Source organism: Bidens hawaiensis, unplaced genomic scaffold, assembly GCF_021521415.1.
Source record: "Bidens hawaiensis isolate Kalapana, Puna unplaced genomic scaffold, B.hawaiensis_p1.1 tig00022893_1, whole genome shotgun sequence".
Taxonomy (NCBI): Eukaryota; Viridiplantae; Streptophyta; class Magnoliopsida; order Asterales; family Asteraceae; genus Bidens; species Bidens hawaiensis.
In genome coordinates, this window is record NW_027493579.1 from 193,185 (window position 1) to 212,481 (window position 19,297).

General features: G+C 33.6%; 2 protein-coding genes across 2 annotated transcripts in view; both read right to left on the bottom strand.

The window, feature by feature from the left end:
* LOC143566450 (F-box protein PP2-B10-like) overlaps positions 1–19,297 on the bottom strand; it is a 118,098-nt gene that overhangs the window by 84,041 nt on the left and 14,760 nt on the right. The window lies entirely within an intron of this gene.
* LOC143566449 (enhancer of rudimentary homolog) lies at positions 15,911–18,718 on the bottom strand. Its single transcript, XM_077053148.1, has 4 exons — positions 18,627–18,718; positions 17,885–17,978; positions 16,943–17,063; positions 15,911–16,095 (listed from the first exon to the last, which is right to left on the bottom strand). The coding sequence occupies exons 1-4, from the start codon at positions 18,627–18,629 to the stop codon at positions 16,005–16,007; spliced, it is 309 nt and encodes a 102-aa protein (XP_076909263.1). The 5' UTR covers positions 18,630–18,718; the 3' UTR covers positions 15,911–16,004.

Below are 19,297 nucleotides of genomic sequence, written 5' to 3' on the forward strand. Positions count from 1 at the left end.
ACATCTCATTAAATTAAAAATTAATCTTGCCAAATATTTGATATAAAATTCCTATGAAATAGGGATATACTAAAAATTAATATCCGTTTTTTTAAAGATATTACTTATATAAAGAAACAATTTTATAGTAAAAAGAATAAGCTGATCATGGGTCTCACCAAACCCATATAGCTTTTAAACGGGGTTATAACATCTCAATTATTTGTGAAAACCATTTTTCATTAAATCCTAAGTATATTATTAACTTTCTTACAATAAATAAAATTAAAATCCAAAAAGATACATAAATATTATAAACGAATAATGTAAAACAACCATGTAATATGGGGAATAAAAACTAGTGTGTGTGTGTATATATAACAAGAATGTTATTGGTATATGAATAGAGAGCTAAAATTTTGGTTGGGGAAAGGAGAATATGAAATGGATAAAAAGGAGTTCCATAAACTTCTTCTAAAGGACTTAGAAATGTATATTAGGTTTGTATGTTGGAAATTATCAAACCGGTTTTTTCTGAATTTATACTTAAATTATCAAAACGTATGTTTTCTCTCAAAATTTTAGTTTTCAATGTTTTATAACCCACATGATGGGACGGATTATGCGGACCATCCGACGATAAGAGTAATTATGGATGCATACATAATTATCCGAGTCCTCGCATGGAAATCATAATACGTACAATTGTGTATCATGATCTAGAACCTAAAGTAGCTTGAGTAACGGTACAAATGTTGAGATGATAAGAACATGGTGGATACGCCGCTGATACATCCTATATATAAGTGTCCTTATCGGATTGTCATTTGAAGCGTTGCTTCGATTATTAAAAGTTCTATGTTATGATATTTTCCTTAAAAAGTTTAATTATTTTCAAAACGATGATGTTTTGGTTTTCCTTAATTTCGGGATGAAATTCCCTAAAGTAGGGAAGATTGTAACATCTCGGATTTTCCAAACCCGTATTCATTTACGTTTAACCCGACCCGGGAATATTTTTGATCTTTATTATTAATCAAAAATAAGATATTTATAAGTATTTAAGTTTTACCATGTTCACTTTATACCCTTTGTACTTCATAGAATGTTCAATTCTTGTTTTGCGCATAAAAAGTTCAATATTTAACCAATTCTCAAACCACAAGGACCAAAGTTGACCAAAAATGAAAATCTTCCTTAGTTGACCGGAGCTCCGCGCGGTGGGGTGGGCTAGGCCCGTCACGCAGCGCCACCAGGTGCCTGCACAGTTTGTTGTTGTTCGATTTCCTTCCTAACTCGTTTTTGGTATAAAAATCGCTTATTTTAGGCATAAATCGAGTTAATTAAGGTCCAAGAAAAGGAATATAACAAAACTACAGGTCCATATACATAGCCCCTTGATCAAGCACGAAATCTACAGATTATTTCATTAATTCGGTCATTAAATGCTTATTCGGTTGCTTAAACGAGTAAATAACCATAATTAGTTCGTTTTAGTGTTTCCTATATAAACCGCCCTTATTTCTTCTACCATAAACTTTTCCTAAACCCTAATTCACTAATCCCAGCCGTCAAATGCCTTTGATCCTCATCAAACTCTTTGGTTTTTGCTTATTTGTTGAAGATACAACTTTGTTCTTTTGACTTTGCTTATAATTGGACCATTGACTCATCTTCTTGATTGATCCTTTCACTTTCCGAGTAAGTTGTAAACTAAGAGATCTTTCATATATATTCCCTAGTCACTAGTCAATAACCTTCAATCAATTTCGGTGGTTTAAGGGTGTTAGTTGGTCAATTCGTTTAAAACTCGTTAAATGGCAAAATAGTCAACAAGTTTGACTTTACGTTTTCTCATACTTCTGGTGGGATTCAACGTTCGGTCCAGAAGACTGATATTCTCGTAATGAAATTTTAAGGCTACTGACCAAAACCCGACTTCCGAATCGCTGTTCGGATTCGGGTCAGTACTGACTTGCTTAAACGTTTAATTTAACATAACCGGAGTTCTAGACGTCCATTGGATCTATTCCAGTGGCATGAAGTTAGTTTTTACTTACATTATCATATCTCAAAGTTTTAGGTTCTGATTGTTATCTCGTCCGACACGTTAGTAGACGACTCGTTTAAATCGTAGTTCGTTTATCATATTTATTAATCACTTGCCTTTCATCTAAGGTGAGTTTTATCATATCCCTATTTTACTAAGTTTTCTAAATGTTTTTGGGACATATGCGTATTTCATAATATATATATATATATATATATATATATATATATATATATATCAAAAATAGCAAACGTGTAATTGTGTGTGATTGATCAAATATGCTTGCTACGTGTTTACTTGTTTATGTGCACATTCACATTCGGAGAGGTCCAACATATCCCCTTGTATAGGGTTCTCATTATTATTTACCCGCGCCCAATTCACTTGGCAACGGTCTTATTATTACTTGCTCATGGTTGATTACCGACGCCTGATTCACTTGGCAATGGTTAATTGACACCTTACTTGTTCATGGTTTGATTTATTTGCCGCAATATATTACGTTTTGCTTATTTCTTTCATTTGTTATATTAACATTATTATTTCATTGCAAAAACTAGTGATAAACTCACTCAACATGTGTTGTTGACAAACTCTGTTTTCTACGCATATGCGGGTTGCCATTGAATTGAAGTTGAAATATGGACACTTAGAAAGACCTTAGGATTTTAATGAAGACAGTTATTATTTAAATCTTGATTAGATTACTTGTATTGAATTATATATTTGTGTTTTGAATACTTGTGCACTGTATTTGAAAATACTTAACTTATAGATATTGTCACATTTTATTTATGATAGTATCTTCGAGTTGTGAGCAATCAGCTCATGCCCGGCATTTCCGCCTTAGGTTGGGGTGTGACATGCAAGTCGGGAACATGGCTACCTCCAAGGAGATGTGGGTGTAACATTTGTTAATTTTAAAATGCGAAACCCGACCACTTTAAAAATGTTACTATTCCCGCGCTCATTAAATAAAACAACGGATTTTTTTATCCTTTCTTTATGAGATTTATGTTGTTGCACACCGCTCGTGTTCTTGCTTCCTAAATGAGTAGTTAAAGTTTGGATAATTTCATTTTCAATCCTTAGCATAATTATTTATTAAACCTCAACAATTTTTTATCACCATCCTAAACCCTAGGGACCAGATTGCAAATAATTTAAGAGTTTTACCTCCTCTCTCCTTCTTCCGGAAGCCACCGACGCACACCCACCCACCCCCTTCTTTTTTTTATTCAATTTGACCCGTGAAACCAGGAATTAGTTGATAACCTTCACGCCAATGATCTTTATGGTAATAACGAGTAATCGACAGCTATCACAATTAAGCCAAATCAATTTTGCGTTTAATGTGAACCGCGATTATAATCATCCTAAAACACTATAAATACATAGTTATAATTCAATTAAATCCTACCACCCAACCCCTGCACCTTCACGAAGCCAAACCCTAACTCAATTGCATCAATCAAAGCCGTCAAGACATGGTTTGGTTCAAGTTCAGGCCGGCTTGCTATTTTGCCATTAAGCCCTTAATTCATTATGGAATCTGGTAATTAAAGCACGTTGGTAGTTTGTATTTACTTGTTAACCAATAACCCCTTATCAATTATAATCAATATTAATCATTTCAACTAATTTGAATTCTAGGTTTTTGTATTTGATTTGGGGAAGAACAAGCCTATGTATATTTATTAAAGCCTTTTCAGTTATATAACAAAGTAAAGATGCTGGCCTGATGGCCAGCGCATGTTATCTTAAGTCTGAGAACCGGCCTGGGGTGCGGGTTCGAACCCCCCCTCCCCAGGCCAGGTTTTGAATTTTTTTATTTATTTATTCTTTTTAAGCATTTTTTGATATTGTATCCTCCAAGAAACTTTATTTTAACAAAACCGAACCCTGGATTTATGTTGTTCTTGTCTTGAACCCTTGTTTTTTTAATTAACCTTTAATATGTATACACACACACACACAAAATATAAGACTTATACAAAATATATGTCTTACATAAATAAATATGTTAATAATATTTTACCATCCACTTAATGAACCGAACCATATTAAAGGTTCAAAATAAACATTTCATTGAACTTTCCCGTTAACACACACACACACACAGACACACACACACATATATATATATATATATATAATTACATAAAATATTTATTTTATTTATTAAAAAAATCAAACATAAATAATAATAATAATAGTAATAATAATAATAATAATAGTTTAAACATTAAAAGACTCTAATCCATTTTTTTTAAAACCAGCTAGTAACCGTTAGCTAATGGGGGCCGCGTACGGAGTACCCGGCGTTACTTAGTTGGTCGTTCCAAAAAAAAGTAACCGTTATGTTGTGTTTCATTATTTTAATTGTTATTACTCTCTAGTCTACCTTCATTATTTACAAATTAATGATTGGTAAATAATATTAATTACAATTTTAATTAAACCCCTTCGAATCTCAAATCCGTCATAGGTCTTGTTACTATTATTGTTTCGTTAATTAATAAATATTATCTTTAACAACTAGGGACTTTTGGTGACGTACCTCGAGGAACTCAACCGCTCTTATCGTAACTTATATCGCCATCTCGTTTTCGTTAATCCACTCTTTAAGGTGAGTTTGCATACCCCCTTTTTCCATCTTTTATATTTTGGGGGTAGCATGTATACCTTATTAACTTTACGCGTGTTTAATTTCCTCGTCAATTCAATTTATGTTTATGTGTGATTATTGCATGCTTTGTGATTATGCTCTATGTGCTTAAGTGTTTATTTTATGTTTGGTGGTTGGTATCTCATCCTCATATATTCTCATCTAGTATGATCATACATTTACCCAAGTACATTGATTTTGTATCAATAGGAACGGGTCCAAATCTATTTGGTTGTTTACATTTTCATAAGTGTTGTAATGCTCACCATTTACATATGAATTGTGATTTACCTATATATATGTGTGTGTATGTATGTATGTATGTATGTATATTTATGTACAACTAAAACTTATTTATTCTCACCAACATTCGTGTTGACAAACTTTATTTTTATACGTGTTATAGGTTCAAGTATTTGATATATTCAAGATCGAATAAAGTTAGTTGACCTTAGGATATTTATTCAAATTACAAGTTATGATGTATTTACTTATTGAATTTGTGTACTTGTTTAATGTTAATGAAGTTAAATAATGATTGTCGATTTAATTAGTGTCTTTTGAGCTACTGTCCAATCAATGCGTTACGTCCTGGCATGTTCCGCCCTTGGTCGGGGTGTGACAGTGGGCAGCACTTAAAACTCATCAGATGGGTGCTGATTGAGTAAGGGACGCTAGGTTACAAACCCTAACTCAAGAAGTTGACAACATGAGAATGAAGGAGACTTAAACCATTGACGAATATTCCAGCAGATTGTTGGGTATTGCTTCAAGATCTGCATCACTTGGTGAGGTTGTGGATCAGACGAAGCTCGTCAAGGAGTTTATTGCAAGCCTTCCCCAAAGGTATATTCGCATTGTTGCTTCAATTGAACAAACGGTTAATTTAAAGGAAGTTGGGTATGAAGATGTGGTCGGTCGAATGAAGGATTATGAGGAACGAATTGGTAACGAAGAACTACATGCGGACGGGAGGCTAATTGATGTTCTAAAAGTATTTATAAAATTATTAACTAAAATTACACTAATCTAGACACTAAGTAATAATTCTAGACTCTTAACTTAACTAAAACTACAAACCGGAAAATGAACCGGTCGACTCTAATACAGCTAAGTAAGTCCAGATATCGAACCCACGAAACTCTTTTAATTACGTTAACTAACTAATTAGACTAAACTACAGACACGACTATTTATTTGTTTGTTTTAAAGGTAGTTTTTATTAAAATACTAAATTTAAACTATTATTAAAAGCTAATTAATAAAAATAACTAATTTAAACGAAAGACAATTTGGTTGATTTTAATCAAATGATAAAAGAAAAATACCTAGGCTAGAATCTCCTAAGTTTCAGATGTCAATTAACCAAGAAAACATTTAGTTATGGAACCGGAATCGTAAAATAGACACTTAAAAGAAAACCCGAACATGACCCCTGACCCTTCTCAAGAATACGCCTATGAGTTTCTAATAAGTTTTAACGCACGCCAGTTTTAAGAATCAAGTTTCCTTACGGTCACCTAATTAATTATGAACTAGTTCCTTTAAACGAAATCCTACCTTACAGCGCGGAAATCAAATGCGGTTTAATATATTTTATTGATTCGATAGACAAAATTAACCAATCAAACCTAGCCAGACTCCTTACAAAAACCTAAATCTAGCAAGCTTGATCAACAAAAACCTATCAATAACCTAGCACCTTACAGCTATTTAGATTAGCAGAAGTTTCTTTGATTAAATTATATTATTCCTATTATCTTATCGCGAGTCAATCATAAAATAGTCAAAAACACAAAGTATATGACCTAATAGCAACCTATCTTATGACAAACAATAATCAAGGCAACTATGGAATAATAAAACTCAACAAACAATCCTAAGTATCCAGATGCATCAACTCAATATAATTAAACATTTTACTAGTTCATAAAACCATAATGGTAAATAAATCCCAAGTCAAAATCAAACTTCAACAAAGGTTCATCACACCAAGATAGTCTATAACGTTTAGCCTATCATTATAAAATAAAACAAAACAAACTTAAAGGAAATCATGGTGAAAAATAATATAAACGGAAGAAAATAGGTTATAAAACCTGTAGTTTTCGTTCTTGATCGAGGAGCACTTCACCGGTTGATTCCTTGCCTTCAAACTCGCCAAAATACGCAATCCTAAGCTCCGGGAAACTCCAAATTCGGCTCTGGTTCGCAGGGTATGCTTAGGGTTAAGTTTAGGGGTGTTTATATAGGTTTTCTGGGCCCAAAACTAATAAAAAAATAAAGAATATTTTGGAAATCTGATGCTCCCTGCGCCGTGTGACGAGGATAGCACCTCCTCATTGCGCAGCGTGACGTGGAAAAATAGGGGGCCGGTCCGGTTCAGTTCTGATGCGGTCCGGTTCGTTTCCTGATCCTCCGGTTCTTCGGTTTGGCTTGTTTTAGCTCTTTTTCGCCCTTTTTAACCATGATCAAGTCCTGGAACCTGCATTATTCAAATGTGATTGTCTGTTGACCATGCCTCACGAACACGGGCTATAGCTACTAGGACGGCGTATGATCATACTATAATGTGAATGTGATGGACATCTCCGAATATGATAGAATGTAAGCACATAAGCAAGTAACAAATAACATTTGATTGAATACACACAATCATTCGTTTGCTAGTTTTGTGTATGTGTGTAATATAAAAGGAAGTATTCGTACAGATATGTATCCAAAACGTAAAATAGTAAAATAAAAAGGGGAGTGATATCTCGCCTTGACAATTAAGTGAATAAACCGAGAGAAAATAAACGAGTAAAGTTAATATGACAAGTTTTCTGATCCAACCAGACCTACACTTATAAAAAATAAAATCGGGTCGAAACCGAGAACATAGCCGCTGGAATGAATCCAAACGGATGTATAAAACTCTAGTTATGAGGTTTTCAGTAAATAAGCGAGCTGGGACTAACCAGAATCTGAAAAGCGAGTCGGGAGTCGGGTTTTGGTGAGTACACTCAAAATATCGAGATAAAACTAAAAGTCTTCTGGACGAAAGCTAATTCCGATAAGAAGATATACTAATTGAAAAATCATTAATATTGACTTTTATGCCCCTAAACGGGTCGGAAAGCAATTGACCGACAAAACCCCATCAATCAGTAAAATTTATTGAGGGCTTTTGTTCTATAGATAAAAACTTACAATTTTTAAACAAACAACTTACCCCGAAGATGAATAGAAGAATGAGAAAATCATGGTCAAAGAAGCCTTGAACACCAAAGTCAACTAGTCTTGAAATAATTCGATTATATATGAAGAATATGATAATGGGGAAGAAGAATTTCGTGGGTTTGACGTTGTGAATGACCAAAGACAGTAGTTGGGTTTTAGGTTATGTAAGTTTAAATAATAAGTCCATAAATTCATTTATTTGGTAAACGAACTCGTTTAGGAAACAAAATAATCAATAAATGACAAAATCATGTCCAATACCTTAAAGATCTTGCCTTAAGCATCAAGAAAACGACTTTGGATATTTTAAAACTTTAGTTGACATAACTTGGAGCTTAAGTTTCGTTAATTTAGTCAAAAATATGAAAGAATTAGCAAACTTAGTCCATGTAGTTCCCGAAAATGCATTTTTAGCCATTTTAAGCGATTTTAAAAGTTTTTAAGGACTGTTTGGCATGATTGAACTTATGAAATTATAAAATAAGTTAAACCAAGTTAGGTACCAATAAATACAAATACGAAAAAATCCGAGATACTACAAAGCATATAAAAGTATTTGGATGCATGGCATATGCTACAGTTGAAGCTACACATTTAAAGAAGTAAGACAGTCACTCAATATCACTAGTTCATCTCGGAACCGAATCGGGCTCAAAGGCATATCGTTTGTACAACTCGAGGACCAAAAAAATTCATGTCAGTCGGGACGTGATTATTAATGAAGGAGCGGGCTAGAGTTGGATTAAAACAGGTGAACAAACTGAATGGGTATTTTTACTTACATTTGGGGAAATATTGTTGATTCTGGAACATGCCTGATACATGTAACAAGAGATGGGCCAAGTAACATCCCAAACCAGTCTTGCGGCAACCCTGTTAACAGAAACTACAGACCCTTGTCAAGCCCAAAATAGCCCAGCAACTGATCATAGTTCTGCAGGTATAAATATGGGCTCAAAATCGGCACCTGCAGATGGTTCAACTCGTCAAACAGCAACCGAAACAGCAACAACGAACCATAACCAAGCTCATACTCCGGATCGTATATCTGAACGGGTCATTTTTACCCTGAAAACTGAATGACTATGTCTTGCATGTCGATCTCGACTTTGATGAGCTTTGGCGTATGAGTGACGAAGAGCCAAACTGTTATGAAGAAGCGAAATCGAAGTCTGAATGGGTGAAAGCAATGCTAGCTGAACTCAAGGTCTATCACGAAAAACGAAACTTGGAGGCTAGTTGAGACACCAAAGATGTTAAAGTTTTAAGGATAAAATGGGTATTTAAGGTTAAAATAAATGCAGATGGTACAATAAATAAACACAAGTCCTGTTTGGTGGCGAAAGGGTTTGTTCAGCAGCATGGGATTGATTTTGATGAGGTATTTACACCCGTGGCCTGTATTGAGACCATTTTCTTATTGATAGATTTACCGGCTGCTAAATAATGGGAAATTCACCATCTGGATGAGATAACCGCATTTTACACTGCGAGTTAAAAGAAGACGTGCACGTGCCTCAACTGGAAGACTTTGAAAAACGGGGCGAGGAATACAAGGTTTATAAGTTGCTTAAAGCCTTGAACAAGTTGAGACAAGCTCCGAGAGATTGGAATACCAAGTTGGATCACATATTAAAGGATATGAAATTCATTCGCTGCTCAAAAGAACAGTCGGTGTACCGCAAGAGAGGCGGAAAACATTTACTAATTGTTGCTGCTTTTGTTGATGAATTATTTGTAACAAGCACGAGTTTGAGCATCATTTCCGAGTTCAAGAAAGGAATGACGTCTAAGTTCAAGATGTCAGACCTCAAAAACTTAGCGTATTACCTCGGAATCGAGGTTTCACAAGAGCAAGGTGGAATTATAATTAAGCAGGAAGCGTATGCGAGGAAGATTTTGGCTCAAACTGGGATGGAATCAAGTAACCCAATTCTCATTCCTATGGAGTCCAGGTTGCAGTTTTCTAAAGCTGAAGATGAAGCCAATATCGACCCACCGAATACCGAAAAGTGGTCGGTTGCCTCAAATGTTTACCTCACACCCGACCTAATCTTGCATACTCGGTCGGGGTGGTGAGTCGGTACATGCAAAGTCCAAGAGTGTCTCATGGGTCAGCTATAAAACAGATTCTGAGGTATGTAAAATGAACCGTACGGTTCGAGATTAATTATGAACAAGTAGGAACGAAGATGTTGGTTGGTTTTGTGACAACAATCATAATATTGACCTGAAGGTCAGAGTACTTCTAGAGACATATTCTATTTTGGAAAAAAGCCGGTTTCGTGGTGTTCGCAGAAGAAAGGTACCGTTGCCTGATATAACGTATATTATACTTTAATCCCGTGTTTATTTTATTTAATATTTTATTAGTTTTTGGCGGTTTCTCGTAAGATTTGCATACTACTAACTAAGTTTTATGTTTTAGGTTTCGGGTTATAATTCTGGTGAAAAGAGGGCGAAAAACGAGCAAAAACAAGCCGAACCGGAGAACCGACGCATCAGGAAACGAACCGGACCGAACCAGGAGTGAACCAGACCAGCGAGGTTAACCAGCCCCCCCAAGCCGATGCGCCACGCGGCCAAGGAAAAGGGGCTCGTCGTGCGGCGCGGCGGGTGGTGGCGGTGTCCGGATTTCCAAAATGTTCCTGTTTAACCGTCTTAAACCTATTTTTGGACCCCTGTTGCCTATATAAAGACCCCTAAACTCACCCTTAATCAAACCTTGATGTCCAGACGAATTTGGTGAGTTCCGAGGCGTCTGAGGTCAGTTTTCGGCAGCTATGGAGTCGAGGAATCAGCCGGCGAAGTGCTTAATATTCAAGGACGAAGACTCCGGGTTTTATTGCCTTTATTCTTCCGTTCTTATTTATGGTGGCCATGGTTTCGTCTATTATTGTTTTGTTTGATTTTATGATGTTAGGCTAAACATTATAGACTGCCTAGGCTTATGATGAACCTATTTTGACGTTGTGTTTTGATTTGGGATTTATTTATCGTTATGATTTTATGAACTAGTAACAGGTTTACTTATATTAAATTGATGCGTATGGATATTTAGGATTGTTTGATTAATTGTTATTATTCCATAGTTGCCTTGATTATTGTTTGTCATTATGATAGGTTGCTATTAGGTCAATTACTTTGTGTCTTGAGAAGGGTTATTATGATTATTGTTTGTCATTATGATTATTGTTTGTCATTATGATAGGTTGCCATTAGGTCAATGAATTGTTATTATTCCATAGTTGCCCTGATTATTGTTTGTCATTATGATAGGTTGTTATTTGATTAATTGTTATTATTCCATAGTTTTTCTTGAGAAGGGTCAGGAGTCCTATTCGGGTTTTATTTTAAGTGTCTATTTTACGATCCCAGTCCATAACTAAATATTTTCCCGAGTAAATTCATTACTGAAATTTAGGGGAGTCTAGCCTAGGTAGTTTTCTCATCATCATTTTATTTTCACAACAAACTTTGTTTTTGTTTAAATTACTTGTTTTCTTAATTAGTTTTTAATAATAGTATTAAATTAGTATTTTAAATAAAAACCCCCCAAAACAAATATAAATAATAAGTCGTGTTTTGTAGTCGAGTCTAATTAGCTAATAAACGTAATTTAAAGAGTCTCATGGGTTCGATATCCGGACTTACTTAGCTGTATTAGAGTCGATCGGTTCACTTGTCGGTTAGTAGTTTAGTTAAGTTTAAGAGTCTAGAATTTATTACTTAGTATCTAGATTAGTGTAATTTTAGTTAATAAATTAAATAACTACTTTTAGCACATCATTGCCCTCTCATATTGTGAGGCTGAGTAATTGGCTGCTACCAAAGCAGCATGTCAAGCGATATGGTTTCGCGAGTTATTGAGTAAGTTCTTGGGTGAGCCGCCTCAACGAGTAAACTTGAATATTGACAACACCTCAGCTATCGCCCTTGTCAAGAATCTCGTATTCCACAAAAGAACTAAGCATATAAAGTCTTGATATCATTTTATTCGAGAATGTTTTGAAGCTGAAGAAGTAGATGTTGTTCACGTTAGCGGAAGCGAGCAACGAGCTGATATACTAACGTAGTTAAAGGAAATGAGAGATTTACTTTGAATTAAAGAACTCCTGAACACGGTTCAGAAGTTTAGGGGTAAATGTTGGGAATTATCAAACCGGTTTCGGTGAGTTAGGCCAAACCGGGAGTTTGAATTATAATCAAACTCGTTCTAGTATTTAGGAATAAGTAAACATGTTGGCTTATCTATTTAAGAATATTACATAAAGATAGTTCGTAGTAGAGTTTGAGTAGAATTAGGAGTTATCTAATTCTTATAAATACTCTTCTTTGTAATCAGTTTATTATGCAAATTATAGATTAATAATATTTGCAAGTTAGCAACATGGTTATGTGTTTTTCTTTGTTGTGTTTATGAGTATCAACTCAACACCTGATTGTATGCTCGACCAAATTTCTCGTATCACAAGTAGAGAGACACCAACGGATAGTTCATAAGTATTTTTCTATTTTATTTTGGTTTTAGTAAAGATTAATAACATACAAAGGAATGAAAAAAAATAAAAATTGAAAGAGCAATATATAAAATTGGTTTTCCCATTTGGGTGAGAAGTTAGTTAAACTTTTGTAGAATTTTTTTTAAATTGTTTGATGTGGTTTTGACACGAGTTTTGGTAAGAATTTTCTAAAAACTCGTATAGCTTATGCTATAGAAAAAAAAACATATTTAAAACATCGTTTATTTGGTTGGTAAAGCCCGAGCATTGTGGCGGTAAATCAACGCGAATTCGATTGCTTTTGGTTATGTTTTTTACAATACCAAAACTAATACAAAAGGTCACATATTTAGGGGGTGTTTGGCCTAGCTTTTATTGTTTGGCGTATGCTTATATTTTAAAGTAGCTTATAGCTTATTTTCTATTATTTGATAAGCTCTTTTTAAGTGTTTGGATTAGCTTATATTTTACAAGTTGATAATAAATTGTTAAATCCATCATTCTTTAATCTGTTAGAGTAATAAGTTGTTTCAATAAGTATTGATTAATCCATCACCATTTGGGACAAATGAGTAACTTATACAAATAAGATTCATCAAATAAGCTAAAAAACCATCTTCAAATAAGTTTCTTCAAATTAGCTTATATAAGCTTATAAGCATAAGCTTAAAAAGCTAAAACAAACACCTAATTAAGCTTATTTTGTAAAAAAAAAAAAAAAATCTAGGTTAAAAAAGCTAGGCCAAACACCCCCTTAAAGCAAAAAACGAACATTGAAATAATCAAAAAATGCCAAAAAGAAAAATAAAGCATTAGAATCATCCAAAAGGACTTATGTGGCGTGAACCATTGATTTTTATCTCTATATATAATAAGGGTGTGAATGTGATGACATTTTGTTTACGAAGATGGTAATTAACGTCCTAAGGGATAAGAACATAGGGTTCACTAAATGTACATACCCTCTTATTTATCATGAGAGAAAAGATTCAAATTAAGATTTCTTTTAATTGAAAAAAAGAAATATTACCGATGTAACAAATGTGAAAATAAAAACAAGTTACAAGAGAAACATGTGAGTTAAGTTTACATAGCCCAGAACATATATGCACTTGTTTAAATATTTTTGAAGGTGACTTAATTGAAAGGCTTTGAAATGGTAATCAAATTGGATGGGATTATTTACCTAACCGTGAAGATTCATGGTCTTGGGCGGTTGGTAGCTGCAAAGAGTTCGAGGTTTCGGCGATTAAAAGATGGATGGTGCGGTCCGTTGTGGATGCTGGGAGTTTCGGTTTTCAATGGAGCGATTGGTCCCGAAAAAATGTAATATTTTTATGTGGAGGGCCGTTCTGGATAGTCTTCCAACCAAGCAGGCTTTAGCTAGACGTCATTTGCATTGTGATGATCATAGTTAAGCTTTATGTGAGAGTAATGAGGAATCGCTCGAGCACTTGTTAACCGGGTGTTTCATTTCTATGGCCGTTTGGAATGCGATTGGTTCATGGTGCAACATCCCTAGATCTTTTGTTTTTCATGTCAATGATTTGGTGGAAGTGCATAAGGTTTGTGGTGCGATGGGGAACAAGAGATTGATTATTCATGGAATTGTCATCATTACTTGTTGGAGGATTTGGCGGGCTAGGAATGAAAAGATTTTTTCGGGCAAGAACACTAAGGTGGTAGAAATGGTTGCGGATATAAAATCTTTGGGTTTTCTTTGGTACAAAAATAGATCTAAGATAGGGGTAGTGGATTGGAAAAGATGGTGTTTATTTGATGTAACGTGATTGTTGTTTTTGGTTTTTGGATTTCAGCGTCTTTCTCCGTCTTGGTGATAGTCGTTGGTTGTGTTTGTTTTTAATGAAAGTCAATTTTCAAAAAAAAAAATCTATCTATACTATTCAACTATACTAGCCAACTAAAATACCAAATGATATTATTACCATATATAGAATTACTAACAAAGTTACAAATGTAACTTTAAATGTTGTATTAAATGAGGTTTTTAGATATTTATCAATTATAAAATTTTATTTATCATTATTTATATCTTATCAATCCATAAGGTATGTTATTAAATTTAACTTTTTATTGTTTTGTTCTTTTAACCACCCGTGTATTACACGGGTTATATCCTAATCCTAATCTATCTATACTATTAAAGCAACACAAGTTATCCACATGTCATTTGACTAGGCACTCACGGATGCCAAGTAGATATGTCACTATTTCCTATTATATTATGACTCATGACCTGTTTTCCTATTATAACCCATGACCCGTAAGGCTTTATAAAATTTTGAAAAATATATTATTGTGTGATGTTTGGAATCCAAGATCTCATGTTTCAAACCAAATGTACTTACCAATTCCACTGAAATGGTAATTGTGTTTAATTTATTGACTTAACATATATAAATGTGATTTCTCTTCAAGTATAAAACCAAAATTATATTTAACATTTTCATAATTCACAATATGACATTGTCTTTTCATATCTCTTTAACACAACCATTTAAGATTGTTTATCATTTCTCTTTTTATATTAAAATATAATATATTTTTATTTATTTTCTTTATACAACAAAACCTTAGTCTTTGTAAATTTAGTTTTTAAATCTGTGACAACATTCTGTTATAAATATCATTTTTATACACACAATATTTAATATAACAATATCGGTATGAATGTTTTATTTGAAATAAATCAAACATCAAGATTTGGTTTTCGACTTAAAATTATAGTGCATAATATCAAAAACTTAATAAAAAAGCCATGAATAAAAATTATTATATGAAACAACTGAATTTACGTATTGCAGATATTAATTTTTTATTTTTATTATATTTTTCACCCGCGTGAAACATAGGCTTTAACTAGTTAGCCAATATAGCATATTTCTCTACTTGGACATCTTCAACCAACCTTCAAGGTGCCATAACTTACCACACACACACACACTCACACTGATAAGGATCTAGAATAATTGATTGTGATAGATTGGATATAAGAAAGATAATAGGAACAAAATAGACAACTGTATTATGAACATAAAGGATAGGTTACAACGATAATCCCGGGCTATGCCCTCTCTCCATACATCGGACCCCTAAAAATCTAACAACTCATGCCTACCTCTAACAAGATTTATCCTCTATTACTTATACTAATCTTATCTTACACTTTAGCCCCTTTGTATTAATTTCCAATTAACCCCCTTAAGAATACGTATATATTACTTTTCCATCATAGATAATTCCCATCGCACACTAAAGGAGATATATAATCAATATCACAGTAAGTTATTCAAACTCATTATGTAGTCAAGCTGTATTACACTCTAAAAGCACATTACAAGACTACATCTTGATTGCATTTTGTTAATATAAGCAGTATTAATGAGCAAACTCACAAACCACCCATAAAAAACAAGAAAACATAGATGACAAACTGTCGATAATTTTCCCACTAGAGGCACAAGCCAAGTTTTACAAGCCTAAGAGTGTGCATTTGAAGTTGAAGTTAAAATACAAGTGCAATAACAATCTGGTATGATATACAGAACAAGTTTGTCACCAATCAATGAGCCAATTTCTTAAGGTGATTAAACATCCTTTGTCTGATCCATTGCCGATCATTTGGCAGGTATGCCTGGATTGAGTGATCATAACTGCAAGCCAAAATTATATCTATTTAGCAACAAAAGCGACGTTTCATGTAAAAAGAAAAAGGAAAGCTTTGATCGATATTCATGTAACCTGCACATAGCAAATATACACCAAACGTGTGCAATTTTGACCCACTTACTTATAAAAGGGTCAATCTGGGTTACTTTTAATCCAAAATGATATAGGGATAACAAATTTTTAATGGGTCCCCAAAGTATTACTTTAATGCAGTATAAGATTTGGCCTTGGTTTTGTAATCGTATTCAACGCATTAAAAATAGACCTAGGGGATGAGTCACTTTATTCAAAGATGTAGACCATTAATCAAACAGACAAATAGTCTTGTTTTGCAATGATATTTAATGTAATATTGATTATATTATATATACAGGAACAAAAGGTGTTTTCATGTGATGCTGTCACCTCTAACATAAAGTGTGAAGATTTGGTATTATGAAATTACCTTATATTATATATAATAATAATAATAATTTCAAGAAACAATGTGGATTAAGAAAGAAGTAATTCTGAATTCAAAGATCACCAAAAAAATAAAATAAAATCTGCAATTACAATGGAAAATAGAGAGTAGATGAATAATATTCTTAATAGCAACAGCCTAAGACATATTTCGTATATCCTCACATGTCTTGCACAGTTGCACATTCTCACTCGTCTTTCTAGGGTTCTTCATAAATATAACCAACGAGTGTCTCATCAATTCAAATATGCAGGACATAAAATTCAAGATTTTATCTAAGGAAAAAAAGGGTTTTAGAGGATTTGAAGTATAATTGATATACCAGTATATTTCAGTAGTATTAAGTAAAAAAGAGAAAGAAAGCGTACACCAAAGCACTCAAGTCAGTAAGGCCATCAATGAAATTATAAAGATCTTCAATGTCATAAGTGATATTTCTCATAGCTGGATTCAATTCTTTAAGCTTCCTTTCATATAGTGCACATATACCTGCACATAGCACATGCAAGATTTAGGCATTATTGCACACCGTAGTATATTAAATGTGTAAGAATAAAACTTGTATGCATGCACATGTTTTAGCACACAGTATATTCTCATTCTTGCTATCCATGATATGTTAATATAATTATCTCTGATTTAACTAAAACTTCCATTATTAATACCATTGAGCATCTCTACCTGGTAAATGTACAGTTAAGCACCACGTAAGCGGTCTGGTGCAGTTGATGAATATATGAGTGAATATACTCCAAAACAATAAACTTACAGTCATTACGGTGCTAGATATTCAAAGTAATTTATACCTGTTAGACTGTTACGAGTATAGAAATTTATAAAACAACTATATGAAGTCAAGTATGGGCTTATTATGTAGCATTCAAATGGTGTTGGTTTGCATCTAAATAGGTTTAAATGCTTTTGACCTCTGATTGGCTCAGTGGGCCTCTTATTTGAAAGAAAAGAACTGTAAAACATTTAGCAAATCCTCAAACACAAAGTTAATCAAACAAGGCCTTAATGAGAAGCATCCAACAATCTCCAAGTCATATTACAAACATCCTACGTACACCTAGTACTTCCAAGTTCCAAAAATATTAAGCATTAAATTGAGTAACTTTAATCAATCTTAGCAAGAATTACACAAGAGAATAAAGGGAGATTGCTAATCAATAGAATCAAACACACTTCAACATCATAAGCAGTCCTCCTAACTGCTAATAGATTGGTTATAATTTAGACAACATAATAGCAAATTATCAATTTTTTCCCCTAAAAACCTAGTGCGTAAACTATACAAGTATACATACCATCCATTGCTTGACTTATCGACTCATAATCCATAAATGTCCTAGTTGCACGGTTATGAGATGTCTGCATGAGTATAATCGTGTGCTTATTAGCCTGCACTCAGACAAAGAACAACAAATAATCAGCACGGGTAAGTAACTACCAGAAATGTAAAATCACATATCAGCTCGCTAGCATTTCATATAACTTACCACACCAAAATCCTACAAATTAAATCGGCACCTAAACCATTCACAGTCATTTAGAACAAATCATTCAGATCATCTTACAAATAATAATTACTCAACCATCCAACCACAGGTGAAAGCTAAAAGCATCAACAGTAGTCGAGCACTCAAGCTATAACCTAGTGCAGAACACAAAATTCCTTAACTGACAACAAGCTACTCATCTAAAATCACTCAACCACCACTACAAACAAAAATTTTCATTTAATATTTTATACTTTACATCATCAGGTATATCTCAAGCATTAAAAAATGAAAGTAACAACAATACAATAGCTAGGGTTTACATGACTCCAATAATTAGCATACACAAACATCATAATAAGTTAATAACGCTTCCTAAATCAACTCATATAATCAAATTGCACATTAAAACCTAACTACGATAACGAATTAGATTATACGCAAGTAATCAACGAGATTCGAAAACAGAATTAGGTATTGAAGGTGTATGCGCAGATATATATACATATATATATATATATATTGACAGTGAGAGTGTGTGAGAGCTCACCATTAGAGATTCGCCGTGGGTTGACCGTTGACCGGAGCTATGAGCAGTGCGTCTTTTGTATCAATGAATGAATGAATGAAAAAGGAGAATTGCTGCCTTCCGGTGTGGGTTCTTTTTGGCTTTTGGAAAATACAGTAATAACCCCATCGTTTTAAAATGGTTTAAATTGGTCCTCTTGTGTTTGAAAATGCAATGTTAAATCCAAACATAAGAAGACAAGACGGAACTGACGACCAACAACAACAACAATCATATCGGGTAAATCTCACACATAGCAAAAACTATTAGGTAGTGTTTGGTAAGGGGTAATGAAGGATGAAATGAAATGAGTCATTCAAAGGTAATGAAGATTAGTGTGTTTGGTTGAAGAAAGGAAAGAAATCATCTATTACCAAATGGAATCACATTCCTTTAAACATATCAATTTCATTCCTCCCCCCCCCCCCTCTTTTATTTTCATTCCGTCCCATTTATCATGGTGGTTTCTCTATTTTGCCTTCTCATGCCATTCAACAATTTTCTTCCGTTCATCCTTGGTTTTTCCCCCAAAATTGGTTCACCCTCCAAAATTACATGGCAATTATTCCTCCTCCAATGATTTCATATAAAGGTAATGTGTGAATATGTATAGTATTTTCTTTTACATTATTATTTATATATTTTCTTAACTT

Excerpts from the sequence above, each read along its gene's own strand:
- LOC143566449 (XM_077053148.1), bottom strand. Across the intron at positions 17,064-17,884 it reads GATAAGTCAAGCAATGGATG|GTATATGTGCACTATATGAA; the intron begins GTATGTATACTT and ends TGCTATGTGCAG. Across the intron at positions 16,096-16,942 it reads ACTGACTTGAGTGCTTTGGT|TTATGATCACTCAATCCAGG; the intron begins GTACGCTTTCTT and ends TTTGGCTTGCAG.